The following is a 15,785-nucleotide window of genomic DNA, read 5'->3' as shown; positions in this document are numbered from 1 at the left end:
ACTCCCTCTGTCCTACTCCGCAACCTCGCCTATTGCCTGACTCTCTCTGTCCTGCCCAGCAACCTCGACTATTGCCTGACTCCCTCTGTCCTGCTCAGCAACCTCGACTTTTGCCTGACTCGCTCTGTCCTGCTCAGCAACCTCGACTTTTGCCTGACTCGCTCTGTACTGCTCAGCAACCTCGTCTATTCCCAGACTCCTTCTGTCCTGCTCAGCAACCTCGCCTATTGCCTGACTCCCTCTGTCCTGCTCAGTAACCTCGCCTATTGCCTGACTCTGTCCTGCTCAGCAACCTCGCCTGTTCCCTGACTCCTTCTGTCCTGCTCAGCATCCTCGCCAACTGCCTGATTCTCTCTGTCCTGCTCAGCAACCTCGCCTATTCCCAGACTCCCTCTGTCCTGCTCAGCAACCTCGCCTATTCCCAGACTCCCTCTGTCCTGCTCAGCAACCTCGCCTATTGCCAGACTCCCTCTGTAGCTCAGCAACCTCGCCTATTGCCTGACTCCCTCTGTCCTGCTCAGCAACCTCGCCTATTCCCTGACTCCCTCTATCCTGCTCAGCAACCTCGCATATTGCCTGACTCCCTCTATCCTGCTCAGCAACCTCGCCTATTGCCTGACTCCCTCTGTCCTGCTCAGCAACCTCGCCTATTGCCTGACTCCTTCTGTCCTGCTCAGCAGCCTCGCCTATTGCCTGATTCCCTCTGCCCTGCTCAGCAACCTCGTCTATTCCCTGACTCCCTTTGTCCTAATCAGCAACTTCGCCTATTGCCTGACTACCTCTGTCATGCTGAGGAACCTCGCCTATTTCCTGCCTCCTGCTGTCCAGATCAGCAATCTCTCCTATTGCCTGACTCCCTCACACCTTCTCAGCAACCTCGCATATTGCCTGACTCACTCTGTCCTGCTCAGTAACCTCGCCAATTGCCTGATTCCCTCTGTCCTGCTCAGCAACCTCGCCTATTGCCTGATTCCCTCTGCCCTGCTCAGCAACCTCGCCTATTGCCTGACTCGCTCTGTCCTGCTCAGCAACCTCGACTATTGCCTGACTCCCCCTGTCCTGCACAGCAACCTCGCCTGTTGCCTGACTCCCCCTGTCCTGCTCAGCAACCTCGACTATTGCCTGACTCCATCTGCCCTGCTCATCAACCTCGCCTGTTGTCTGACTCCCCCTGTCCTGCTCAGCAACCTCGCCTGTTGCCTGATTCCCTCTGTCCTGCTCAGCAACCTCGCCTATTGCCTGATTCCCTCTGCCCTGCTCAGCAACCTCGCCTATTGCCTGACTCGCTCTGTCCTGCTCAGCAACCTCGACTATTGTCTGACTCCCCCTGTCCTGCTCATCAACCTCGCCTGTTGCCTGACTCTTTCTGTCCTGCTCAGCAACCTCGCCTATTTCCTGACTCTTTCTGTCCTGCTCAGCAACCTCGCCTATTTCCTGACTCTTTCTGTCCTGCTCAGCAACCTCGCCTATTGCCTGACTCCCTCTGTCCTGCTCAGCAACCTCGCCTATTGCCTGACTCCCTCTGTCCTGCTCTGCAACCTCGCCTATTTCCTGACTCCTTCTGTCCTGCTCAGCAACCTCGACTATTGCCTGACTCCTTCAGTCCTGATCAGCAACCTCGCCTATTCCCTGACTCCTTCTGTCCTGCTCAGCAACCTCGACTATTGCCTGACTCGCTCTGTCTTGCTCAGCAACCTCGACTATTGCCTGACTCCCTCTGTCCTGCTCAGCAACCTCGACTATTGCCTGACTCCCTCTGTCTTGCTCAGCAACCTCGACTATTGCCTGACTCCCTCTGTCCTGCTCAGCATCCTCGACTATTGCCTGACTCGCTCTGTCCTGCTCAGCAACCTCGTCTATTCCCTGACTCCCTTTGTCCTGCTCAGCAACCTCGACTATTGCCTGACTCCCCCTGTCCTGCACAGCAACCTCGCCTGTTGCCTGACTCCCCCTGTCCTGCTCAGCAACCTCGACTATTGCCTGACTCCATCTGCCCTGCTCATCAACCTCGCCTGTTGTCTGACTCCCCCTGTCCTGCTCAGCAACCTCGCCTGTTGCCTGATTCCCTCTGTCCTGCTCAGCAACCTCGCCTATTGCCTGATTCCCTCTGCCCTGCTCAGCAACCTCGCCTATTGCCTGACTCGCTCTGTCCTGCTCAGCAACCTCGACTATTGTCTGACTCCCCCTGTCCTGCTCATCAACCTCGCCTGTTGCCTGACTCTTTCTGTCCTGCTCAGCAACCTCGCCTATTTCCTGACTCTTTCTGTCCTGCTCAGCAACCTCGCCTATTTCCTGACTCTTTCTGTCCTGCTCAGCAACCTCGCCTATTGCCTGACTCCCTCTGTCCTGCTCAGCAACCTCGCCTATTGCCTGACTCCCTCTGTCCTGCTCTGCAACCTCGCCTATTTCCTGACTCCTTCTGTCCTGCTCAGCAACCTCGACTATTGCCTGACTCCTTCAGTCCTGATCAGCAACCTCGCCTATTCCCTGACTCCTTCTGTCCTGCTCAGCAACCTCGACTATTGCCTGACTCGCTCTGTCTTGCTCAGCAACCTCGACTATTGCCTGACTCCCTCTGTCCTGCTCAGCAACCTCGACTATTGCCTGACTCCCTCTGTCTTGCTCAGCAACCTCGACTATTGCCTGACTCCCTCTGTCCTGCTCAGCATCCTCGACTATTGCCTGACTCGCTCTGTCCTGCTCAGCAACCTCGTCTATTCCCTGACTCCCTTTGTCCTGCTCAGCAACCTCGACTATTGCCTGACTCCCTGTGTCCTATTCAGTAGCCTTGCCTATTGCCTGATTTTTCATTGATGATGTGACTCATAGGACAGAGGCAGACAATGAATCAAGTTAAAATGGCATCCAGTGTCACAACCAGACTCATTTTGGTGAAATGTTTGACCTAACAATATTTCTAATTTTAAACATACATCTAAAATGAAATGGTTTTTTGGCCGGCCTCCCCTCACTGGGAGGAGCCTGTGGGCTCACACTTGGTGTTTTAGTTCTTCCTTAAAGTCAGCTTTCAGGATGAGGTTCTTCTGTCAGACTACTGAGTGATCCATAAACCTGCAAACAGAACTGCATTACCAAGCTTTTCAAATATTTATTATTGTTGTCTGTTACAGTCTTTTTTATGTCTTGTTCGGAACTGCCGCCACAAAACAGTAAATTTCACAACATATATCAGTGATAATAAACCTGATTCTGATTCTCACTTCCATCTCCCTCAGAAGAGCAGCCAGCATAACCATTGACCCCACCCACCTGGACATTCTCTTTTGTCCGTCCTATCAGAGCTGAGAACATGCAGCAACAGGATCAAGGACCGATTTTATCCTGCTTTTACCAGACTTTTGAATAGATCTCTCATACATATGATAAAAATGAACACTTTTGTGATCCTTGCCTTTTATTTATTTGCACAGTAACAGTAACACTAAATGCTGCATTCTGCTTTCCCTTTCTGCCACTTCAATGTATTTATGTGCAGAATGATCGGTCTGGATGGCACACAAACAAAAGCTTTAAGCTTTGACTTTTTACATATGTCAGTAATGAAGCAATTCCGATTCCTTTTGCATGGCAGGACTGCACACTCGCTGCCAAACTACCCATACTGTCTTTGTGACCTAAGATGTCAAATGGATATCAATTATTGCCTTTTCTATGGCAGATACACACACCAGAGAAACTTCCCTTGAGCAGGTCATTAGTTTAATTTATAAATGTATTGCAGGATTTCTGAGACTGAACACAAATTACTTTCTGTCACAGGATGAACAGGAATCGATTCAACAATGCATTCCTACTAAACGATGACACACTTGAGTTTGTTGGTGTTCCACCCACTTTTGCTCCAGTGAGTGAGGCTTCTGTCACTGTCTGGCTGATTGTGTTCGGAGTTATCATCAGCTTGGTATGCATCGGACTAATCATCTTGATCGTCAGTGGATACAGAGCTAAGAAACTGTGAGTACCCTGGAAATGGGTATCTTTGGAATTAACTATGAGAGAGAAAATTGTCTAAAAATAACTAAATTCCATTAACAAGAGAAAATACTTAGAATCTAATATACAGTAAAGAAAAGAGGAATTCCTATATAAATATGTAAAAATAGCTCTTATTTCTAATGTAAAATGGTAGATGTCAGAAGGAAAACATGAAAGTACTGTAGAAAAATAGCTATAGAGCAGCAGATAAATAAATAAGGGCATATCAGCAAAGGAATCTTCTGCAACAATAATACTGCAAAATTGTACAGATTACAGAAATTGGAGACAGTACAGTCTATGAAAAAAATGTGGATAGATAGAAACAGTAATGACATGGGAAATAGCAAGGAACATGGGGGAAGCAAGGGCTTTGGAACAGTAATGGCTATGGGAAAAGGAAGAGTAAAGAGTGATAGTTTATTATAATCCTCATGCAAAATACCTGAAATAGAATTTTTTGAAGATGTAACTAGTAGAGTGGATAGGGGAGAGCCAGTGGATGTGGTATATTTAGATTTTCAAAAGGCTTTTGACAAGGTCCCACACAGGAGTTTAGTGTGCAAACTTAAAGCACACGGTATTGGGGCTATGGTATTGATGTGGATAGAGAATTGGTTGGCAGACAGGAAGCAAAGAGTGGGAGTAAATGGGACCTTTTTAGAATGGCAGGCAGTGACTAGTGGGGTACCGCAAGGCTCAGTGCTGGGACCCCAGTTGTTTACAATATATATTAATGATTTAGATGAGGGAATTAAATGCAGCATCTCCAAGTTTGCGGATGACATGAAGCTGGGCAGTGGTGTTAGCTATGAGGAGGATGCTAAGAAGATGCAGGGTGACTTGGATAGGTTAGGTGAGTGGGCAAGTTCATGGCAGATGCAGTTTAATGTGGACAAATGTGAGGTTATCCACTTTGGCTGCAAGAACAGGAAAACAGATTATTATCTGAACGGTGGCCGATTAGGAAAAGGGGAGGTGCAACGAGACCTGGGTGTCATTGTACACCAGTCATTGAAGGTGGGCATACAAGTACAGCAGGCGGTGAAAAAGGCAAATGGTATGTTGGCATTTATAGCAAAAGGATTTGAGTACAGGAGCAGGGAGGTTCTACTGCAGTTGTACAGGGCCTTGGTGAGACCGCACCTAGAATATTGTGTGCAGATTTGGTCCCCTAATCTGAGGAAAGACATTCTTGCCATAGAAGGAGTACAGAGAAGGTTCACCAGATTGATTCCTGGGATGGCAGGACTTTCATATGAAGAAAGATTGGATCAACTAGGCTTATACTCACTGGAATTTAGAAGATTGAGGGGCGATCTTATTGAAACGTATAAAATTCTAAACGGATTGGACAGGAAAATTGGTTCCGATGTTGGGGAAGTCCAGAACGAGGGGTCACAGTTTAAGGATAAAGGGGAAGCCTTTTAGGACTGAGATGAGGAAAAACTTCTTCACACAGAGAGTGGTGAATCTGTGGAATTCTCTGCCGCAGGAAACAGTTGAGGCCGGTTCATTGGCTATATTTAAGAAGAAGTTAGATATGGCCCTTGTGGCTAAAGGGATGAGGGGGTATGGAGAGAAAGCAGGTACAGGGTTCTGAGTTGGATGATCAGCCATGATCATACTGGATGGCGATGCAGGCTCGAAGGGCCGAATGGCCTACTCCTTCACCTATTTTCTATGTTTCTCTGTTTCCCCTACTCTCAATGGAAAAAGACTATCCACGTCAACTCTATCTATCCCCCTCATAATTTTAAATACCTCTATCAAGTCCCCCCTCAACCTTCTACACTCCAAAGAATAAAGACCTAACTTGTTCAACCTTTCTCTGTAACTTAGGTGCTGAAACCCAGGTAACATCCTAGTAAATCTTCTCTGTACTCTCTCTATTTTGTTGACATCTTTCCTATAATTCGGTGACCAGAACTATACACAATACTCCAAATTCGGCCTTACCAATGCCTCGTACAATTTTAACATTGCATCCCAACTCCTATACTCGATGCTCTGATTTATAAAGGCCAACATACCAAAAGCTTTCTTCACCACCCTATCCACATGAGATTCCACCTTCAGGGAACTATGCACCATTATTCCTAGATCACTCTGTTCTACTGCCTTCCTCAATGCCCTACCATTTACCATGTATGTCCTATTTTGATTAGTCCTACCAAAATGTAGCACCTCACAATTAAACTCCATCTGCCATCTGTCAGCATAATTCTGACCCCATGACATCTAATCAAAATCAGAAATGAAAATTATAGTTAGAAATTAAAATGATGGAGAAGGGAGAGAGGCTGGAGAGAACAATGATGTGAAAGGAGTCAGCAATCAGTGGTGGCAGCCAAGAGAGGACAGTGAAGGTTTATTTGTTGTATCTGGTCTGTCCAGGGGAAGGCATAGAAAGCAACGACAGAGAACAGAACACAACCAAAAGAAAACATAATGCTAAAACTGTGATAACTGTACCCTGCCACTGGGAGAGTGGCCCCCTCGCCTTCACCATTCCCCATCCTCTTTTCCCTCTCTCATTTTATCTCCTTGCCTGACCATTGCCTCCCTCTGGAGCTCCTCACCTTTTCTTTCTTCCACGGCCTTCTGACCTCTTCCTTGAGACTCCTTCCTTCTCCAGCCCTGTATCTCTTTCACAATCAACTTCCCAGCTCTTTACTTCACCCCTCCCCATCCTGGTTTCACCCATCACTTGGTTTCTCTCTCCCCTCCACCCACCTTTTAAATGTGAGTCCTCATCTTTTTTTCTCAAGTCCTGTTGAAGGGTTTCAGCCCAAAATGTCAACTGTACTCTTTTCCATAGATGCTGCTTGGCCTGCTGAGTTCCTCTTGCAGTTTGCGTGTGTGTAGGATTTATAGCATCTGCAGATTTTCTTTTGTTTGGCTTGTTACCATTAAGGGTGCATTTGGTATTGAATCCCATGATCAATAATCTGCCCAAACTGAAAATCGGATGCTCTTCCTTAGTCTGCATTCAGTTTCTCCACAGCAGAGGAAACCACATTGTGAGCACCAAATGTAGGACTCTGAATTAGAAAAAGTCCAATTCACCTGAAAGGTAGGAAGGAAAGAGACAAAAAGACACCTCCTTCCCTAGCATGGGAAATTGCTGTAGGAGTGAGAGTGAGTATTCGTGGAGATGAAAAAGTGGACCAGAGAGTCACTCAAAATGGAGAAGATGTGCCTTTTGCTGGAATAATGTTGAAAGCAGCATAGTTGTCGAGGGTGGAATGGGAGGGTAAGATGAACCCCATCACTTGTTTGTGTGGGGAAACAAGGCGTGGGGTGGAAAAGATGAGATTAGAAGATGAATACACAGCTAAAATTTTTACTCCCAGAGGATTCAGTAGATCTGAGGACACTGGGAGATTGAAATGAAGTCCTTCCAGGAGGCACAGTGTGCAGAAAGTTTGTCAGGATATCTGTGTGAATTGGTAGAAGTGTGATAGATATTGGTCTCTAACTTGTCCCCTAAGATGGAGATAGAGGCTCTCAGAGGGGAAGAGTCTAAGAAGGTTATGTGAACATTAGAACAGGGTGGAAATGGGCAGCAAATGATTCAGAAAAACTTAAGCTCTTTAGGAGAGGAGCAAACCGCACCAATATGGTCATACAGTCGCAGGGTTATACAGCATAGAGAAGACAGTCCTACAGATCACAGAGTTACACAGCATTAGAGTTATACAGTCAGAGAGGTATACACTCAGAGGGAGATACACTCATATACATTCAGAGAGATATACAATCGAATAGAGAGATATACAGTCGGAGAGATATACCTTGGAGAGATATACGCTCGGAGAGATACGCAGTGGGAGAGATATGCACTTGGAGAGGTATACAGTTGTAGAGATATACATAGGGTCATACACCGTACAGTTAAGCAGTCACAGAGACATATATCTGTAGTGTCCTACAGCCTTAAAGTCATGCACTCATATAGTTATTCAGAATAGAGTTGTACGGGACAGTTTTATACAATTCACAGTGTTATACACACATAGATTTATAGAGTTATACGGTTTTAGGATTACACAGTCAGTCATCAGTTATACAATCATAGAGTCATACACCATAGAGTTATACAGTCAGAGTTGTACAGACACAGAGTTGTACATATCATAGGGTTATAGCCTTACAGTTATACAGTTATAGAGTTACACACCATAGAGTTATGCAGCATATTTTTATACGTTCATTGTGTTATACAGTCATAGAGCTCATAGTTATGCAGTCTAGTTACACAGTCACTGAGTCATACGGTCATAGATTCATACATGCGTAGAGTTAAACAGCATCATTTAATACATTCATACTGTTATATTGTCATAGAGCTCACAGAGATATGAAGTCTTTGTGTCATACAGTCACTGAGTCATACAGTCATAGAGTTATACAGTCTCAGGTTATACTGTCAGTTATACAGTCACAGAGGTATACTGTCACCGAGTTATACTGTCGAAGAGTTATACAGTCTCAGAGTTATACAATCACAGAGTCATGCATTCCTGGAGTCATACTGTTGTAGATTCATACAGTCGTATAGTCATACTCATAGGGTCATACAGTCCATGACCCTCATACAATCAATGAGTTATACAGCATTTCTTTTGAATATTATTACTATGCCTGTATCAATCACTTCTGGAAGTTCACTCCATATACACATCAGCCTCTGAATGAAGAATCTAGCCTTCAAGATCTCTTATCTTGAACCCATGCCCTCTTGTTTTAACTCCCTCTTTCCCAAAGAAAAAGACTGTGTGAATATACCCTATCTCTCTCCCCGCTTTCACCTTTATAATGTCATTCCTGAATTTTCTAAACTCCAAAGAAAATGGTCCTATCCTGCCCAACCTCTCCCTATAATTCAGGCCCTCCAGTCATAGCTGCATCCTCAAAACTCTTTTTTGCACTCTTCCCACTTCACTGTTGTCATTCCTATAACAAAGTGACCAAAGCTGTAGCAAAGTGTTCTGGAAAAATAGTTATGGAGGTGACCAAAGCTGTAGCAAAGTGTTCTGGAAAAATAGTTATGGAGGTGGGTTGAAATCTAGTGTTCCTCAGAGAGACGGGTCAAGACAGGCTCAGCCAAATTCCAACATAGACATTCTTGATGAGGAGAAATTGCATGTTTTTTTTTTGGTCTTTATACTGTACATTCACTTTTCAGATTCACAACGTTGCTATAACAGTCCATCTCTTGCTGTAATTGTCCATCTCTGATTGCCCTGAGAAGGTGGCGGAGAGCCTCCTTTGTCAGGCAGGGGAGGGTGGTAGTGGGTGAAAACTGGTTGGGGTTTTGTGATAAGCAATGTAGAGGGATTGGGCATCAGTTAGGACCAAGAAAATGGCAGAGGCATCAGAGATGCTATAGATATAACTGGGATGACATTGGAGAAGGGGAAAGGGAATAAACAAGGTTAGAAGAAATATGTTCTGTCGGCAAGAATAGGCTGAATACAGGACCTACCCATTTGTAGATCTTGGGGAGTGTGTGGAGCTGTGCCTGACTGGATGTAATGCTGTTATGGCTGTGGAGGTAATGTTCAGAATCAGAATCAGAATCAGGTTTAATATCAATGGCATGTGTCATGAAATTTGTTAACTTTAGGTAGATATATAGATACTTTATTGATCCCAAAGGAAATTAAAGCGTCACAGTAGCATTACAAGTGCACAGATTCGGACATTAGAAGAGAAATAAGAAAAGATAAAAAGTAAGTTACCTCAAACAGTCCAACAGGATGGGGGTCATCATTCCCTGGCTATAGGTTGACTCATTATAGAGCCCTATTGCACTATAATATAGTGCATGTATTGCGGTCTTTAGAGAAGTGCAGTTGTCATAGTCCGTTACTAAAAGTGCTCCTCTGTTCAGCCAAGGTGGCATGCAGAGGGTGAGAAACATTGTTCAGAATTGCCAGGATTTTCCGTAGGGTCCTTTGTTCTATCACAGCCTCCAGTGAGTCCAGTTTGACTCCTATCATAGAACCCGCCTTTCTAATCAGTTTATTGAGCCTGTTGACATCACCCATGTTGATGCCATTACCCCAGCACACCACAACATAGCAGATTGTACTGGTGACAACAGACTGGTAGAACATGTGAAGGAGGGGCCTGCATACTCCAAAAGACCTCAGTCTCCTCAGGAAGTAGAGGAGACTCTGACCTTTCTTGTACACAGCTTCTGTCTTGGTGCTCCACTTGTCTGTCATCCAGGTGCACCCCTGGTACTTGTAGATCCTCACCTTCAACAGTAACAGGGACAGTGCAGGCTTAGTCTTCCTAAAGTCCATCACCATCTCCTTTGTCTTACTGATGTTGATCTGCAGGTGATTCAGCTTACAAGTCCTTCACTAGGGCCCTGTATTCATCCTCCCGTCCTCCCTTTATACACCTAACTATTGCTGAGTCATCAGAGAATTTCTGAAGATGACATGACTCAGCTTTGTATCTAAAGTCCAATATACAGGGTAAACAGGAAGGGAGCCAATACAGCCCCCCGTGGGGCCCCAGTGCTGCTTATAGTCACGTCTGACACACAGCTCAGAAATGTAGTCCATTATCCAGGATACAATGGAAGTGCCAACCTGCACTGAACGGAGCTTTTCCCCCAGCAATGAGGGCTGTATGGAATTGAAGGCACATGAGAAATCAAAAATCACGACCCTTACAGTGCTGCCCTGCTTATCCAAATGGGAGTAGGCTCTGTTCAGCAGGTAGATGACAGGATGTTTGACACCAATTTATGGCAGCAATACAATGATAAATAAATATAGAGAAAAAAATGGAATTGCAGTAAGTTCCCAGAGGAAATAAGGTTAGTGACTGACTGGAAGACAGAAGCCTAGAATTCAGTGGTGAAGATGCTGTCTGAAGTGAGATGTGAAGAGCTGTGAGAAAGATGGCCTGCAGGTTGAAGTTAGTTCAGCAAACCAGATCTAAGCCACACTTGTCAGCAGGTATGATGTCAATAGTATAATTAACCCTTGGTAAGAAGAATATTGCAGGCTCAGCACTAAGAACTGTGGAGAATGAGAAGTCAGGAGGATGGGAACAAAAATGATTATTAGAACAATAAGCCACAGTAAATAAGGACTATGGAGAATAGCAGACTCTTTGGGAACTCTAGGAATGAATGGGGTAATAAAAATTACCATAGCCCATGAAGATCAGTGATGACATGAGGAACATAAAAGACAGCAAAATGTACGGGTAGTTCCTCTATAATGCCACTATTGTGTTCCTAAGAAAACGGGCCTTATAAAAATACGTGCTTTAAAAACTATTGGGCCAATGGGAGCTAAATTTTTCCTGCAGGATTTTTTTAAAAAGGTCATTTTAATAGCTATGTAAATGTTTATTTTGTACTGCCAGCTGAAAGTGCAAAAGGTGGTATGTTACATAATTCAGTAGAATATCACTGCACAATGTCAATAGAAGAGTTTGTTTCTACTGGTTACGCACAATTAAATTGGCAGCCTGGGAACTTAAGACAGGGTGTTGTCTGATTACTGTAGGGCTAGTTTCGCCATCAAAATCACTTTTTACTTGGGGAGGGGGGTTGACTCAATAGCGTAGTGGTTAGCTTGAGGCTATTAGACGCCAGAGACCCAAGTTCAATCCACCACTGTCTTTGAAGAGTTTATATGTTCTACCCCTGACATAGTGAGTTTCTCCCACATTCCAAAGATGTATTGGTTAATTGGTTGCATGTAATTGGGCTGTGCAGTTTTGTTGTCTCAAAAAGGCCTATTAGCATGTTACATTTCTAATTAAATATAAATAAATGATTCAGCTTTTGTAATACAGTTTTTCTTAATTCTTCAAATGCATTACATTCAATTCACTTAAGGAGACTTGTGTTTTATCAGAACAGTCTTTTCCAGCACAAGGTAAGCAGTAGGGGTTCCACAATGTTTAATAGCATTCACAGCTCTGCACTAAATGAACAGCCCAAATCTGCCTCATTAATATTCACAGTCCACACCACACCCATGTCACAGATGCAATCAGCCAATTATTGTCTATTGAGGTTGGAACTTTGAAGTGTTATTTCTTGAATACTGGATTATGGATCTAATCTGTTGGTTGATGTTCTCATTTCAAATTCAAAGGCAAACTGGCATTGAATATAATTGGATGTTTGTTCTGAGTAATGTTACTCTTTGTTTCTTAATTCCAGGAAAGCAAAAGCACAAAACACTGAAGAAGATGGTGGTGAACTTCACAAAAGCAAAGATGAGGACATCAAGATGGCAGGAGGAATAAAAAATGAAGCTTTCCATCCTGATGAGCCAGTGAATACAGAGATGTAAAAGATCCACATCCTTATAATTTTCTCTCATTCCCAGGACAAGGTGAATGCCCATTGATTAGCCTTTGAACCCATTCCAATTATACTGAAGCTCTTGAACAGATGTGATTATTGCAAGCTGTCCTTCTATTTCCAGCAACAGCATTAGTGCACAATTATCAGTTTAGATATTGCAAGCTGCTGAAATTTATCCCACAGACATTTCCCTGAGAAATCTAGAAATAAAAAAATTACAATCATATGGCCTCTTTGGTCTACATCTTCTACAACAGTACTATAGGAGCACCTTCACCATGAGGACAGCAGGGGTTCAAGAAGGCACCTCACCACTGCCTTCTCATAGGAATAGAGATGGATAATAAATGCTGACCTTGCCAGTGACACTGAGACACCCACCCTCAAAAAAGAAAATAATCCTACTCCATAGTGTCATTTTCATCCTGAAAGAAGGGAGAAGGATCAACTCTGAATTGTAGCAGTGGAAGGATCCTTATCAGTCAGGCTTCACTGGTCTTAATTCTTGCCTGGCCATAGAATTTAAAATACCATCTAATATTGTGAGCTGCAGATTCTAGTGATATTTTATTAACCCTAAGAGTAGATGGGACCAAAAACAACAGCATTTGAAGGGATTTAGTGTGAGATCTACTTGTCTCTTGCACACTGGCAACACACTCTTCTCCCACAATCTTCCAAGAATCTCAATCATTCAATAAGAACACCTTGATATAACAAACTGGAGAAGATTCATACTGTTAATAACATGCTGACATCTTCTGTGAACCCTTTCATTTGACTCTCTGCTCCATTTTTGTGCTGTTGAGGTTAGTAAAGTAACATAAAGACATTAAATGAGATCCTAAGGTGATTGGCCAAGCAAGATTTAAAAGCACGTTTTCCCACCACAGACTACTACTGGTGCTCAGCTCTGCTCTTTTAGACAAGTTTCACTGTAACCACTGAATGAAAGTTTCAAATAAATAAAGATATATCAGAGCCCCTTTCTTTGGTTTTCCCATGTGAATATTTACAGTTTTATGGGTAAATATGACCTTTGCTAATTTTTACAGATACACCATAGAAAGCTGTGTATCACAGCTCTGTACCACAACTGCTCTGCCCAAGATCACAAAAAATTGCAAGGAAGTGAACACAGATTGGTTTATCATGAAAACCAGCCTCTCCTCCATTGAGTCTGTCTACACATCCCACTGTCTTGGGAAAACAGCCAATATAATCAAGGACTCTTCCGACCTCAGTCACTCTCTCTTCTCCTACCTCACGTCATACATACCATGGCTTTTATTCCACTCTTGTGGGGCTCTTCATTGAACCTCTCCAAAAGTTCAAAATACATACACGTCATGCTATACTATCCTGAAATTCAGTTTCTTGGGGGTATTCACAGTAAGTACTAAGAAACACAGTAGAATCAATGAAAAATCACACAACAGAGTGACACTGTTGGTACCTCCAGTTGAACTTTGTCTTTTTGTGTGCTTTCCCCCTAGCCATCAGTCTGTGGTTTTGTACTGCCATGTGCTCTTGTTTGTTTTCATACCCCATGTGCTCCTATCCCCGCTCCTGCTCTACTCCGGCCCCTGTATTACTGAGTACCCTGCCTCTTACCTGTTTCACATAATTACCTGTTATGCTGCCACTTCTGTCTCATTGTGCTCCAATTATCATCTGCCTCTCTGTTTATTGTTCAGTGTATTTCAGTCCTGTGTTTTCACCTGTTTGTTGCCAGATTGTGCCAGTGAATTTTCATGTCTGTACTCTGTTCATCTGAATATCGACTCTCCCTGTTTCCCGATTCTGGTTTTTGGATTTCTATGGATGTTTTGATCTCTGACTGAATTTGTAGTACCAGAGACCTTAATATTTGACTCTTGCTCACCCCTCTCCTGACTGTTACTCACTTATCTGTCTCCCAAGGCCACGATGTGACTACTTGCCTATAGCTCCTCTTGATCACCTCCTCACTGTCCCTGACCAGACGAAGGTCATCAAGCCGCAGCTCCAGTTCTGTAACTCAGTCCCTGAGGAGCTGCAGCTCAACTCACCTGGTGCATCTGTGGCTGTCAGGATGTTGAGAATCTCCCAAACATCCCATATCCAACACCCAGCACAGAACATCAGCCTCACAGACATACTTCCTGTTTCTATTCCTCACAAGTAGTTTACCTCGCCTTAATCCGCTATCGCAGAAGCCCCACTGAACCAAAGCCCTCCTACTCTGCCTCCCTCAGCTCCATCGCCTGCTCCCTTGGATGCATGCTCTACAAAGCTGTCTTTTTAAAAATCGTTCCCACCAGCCTAACTCGCTGATGTCCACACACTTGCACAGTCATGCTTCGATCAAACTGCTAAGGAAAAATCTGTCTTCTTTTATATCCTTCCCACCAATGAAGGTAGAGCAGTAGATATAGTGTATATGGATTTCAGCAAGGCATTTGACCCCATAAAAGCCTTATTGAGAAAGTAAGGAGGCATGGGATCCAAGGGGACATTGCTTTGTGGATCCAGAACTGGCTTGCCCACAGAAGGCAAAGAGTGGTTGTAGATGGGTCATATTCAGCATGGTAATCAATGACCAGTGGTGTACCTCAGGGATCTGTTTTTGCACCCCTTCTCTTTGTGATTTTTATAAATGACCTGAATGAGGAAGTGGAGGGATAGGTTAGTAAATTTGATGATGACACAAAGGTTGGAGGTGTTGTGGATAGTGTGGAGGGCTGTTATGGTGGGACATTGATAGGATGCAAAATTGGGCTGAGAAATGGCAGATGGAGTTCAACCCAGGTAAGTGTGAAGTGGTTCATTTTGGTAGGTCAAATATGATGACAGAATATAGTATTAATGGTAAGACTCTTGACAGTGTGGAGGATCAGAGGGATCATGGGGTCGATGTCCATAGGACACTCAAAGCTGCTGCGCAGGTTGACTGTGTTGTTAAGAAGGTGTACAGTGTGTTGGCCAGAAGAAACATCAGTCTGATCAAGAACAGGGGGAGCAGACAAGCCAGTTGTCTTTGTTTCCCCCCATTTTATGGTCTCTGAACAGTTTCTTGATCTTGGATAATCTAATCAAATAATCTAATCAATTAATCTAATCTGATAATCTAATCTGTCCACACACAGGAAGCTTCAGGCAATGATCTGCTAAACCTGAGACCATTCTCAAACATGTAGCCATTTGTTATGTAAAGGGATTGGAATCTGAACTGATTCTTGCTCTGAGACAATCTAATCATTGCAATAAAGCTGAGACCAGTCTCCAAGGAGTAGCTACTTGTTATGTAAAATGCCAGACCTGCAAACAGTGATCTTGTTAGACTCTGTCTGGGTTGCCCCATTTAACTGGTTTGGTCCTGTCATAGTGTAAAGGCACAAGTACACGAGGCTGGGTTGGGCAGAGCTGTGAAACAATGTTGGCTTTAGCCCTGTAC

General features: G+C 44.1%; 1 protein-coding gene across 2 annotated transcripts in view; it reads left to right on the top strand.

Annotated features, from left to right (window-relative positions):
• The window catches only part of ace2 (angiotensin I converting enzyme 2), a 209,307-nt gene extending 195,969 nt beyond the window's left edge, over window positions 1-13,338 (top strand). For both annotated transcript variants that reach the window (XM_059967697.1, XM_059967698.1), the window contains exons 17-18: window positions 3,781-3,975; window positions 12,203-13,338. In XM_059967697.1, the coding sequence (XP_059823680.1) occupies window positions 3,781-3,975; window positions 12,203-12,335 (328 nt within the window). In that variant the 3' untranslated portion in view covers window positions 12,336-13,338. The remainder of the gene's footprint in view (window positions 1-3,780; window positions 3,976-12,202) is intronic.
• Window positions 13,339-15,785: the final 2,447 nt, after the last annotated feature.

This window comes from Hypanus sabinus, chromosome 4 (genome assembly GCF_030144855.1).
Source record: "Hypanus sabinus isolate sHypSab1 chromosome 4, sHypSab1.hap1, whole genome shotgun sequence".
NCBI classification, from domain to species: Eukaryota; Metazoa; Chordata; class Chondrichthyes; order Myliobatiformes; family Dasyatidae; genus Hypanus; species Hypanus sabinus.
Note: the sequence above shows the minus strand (reverse complement) of the source record. Positions and strands in the feature narration are given on the sequence as shown.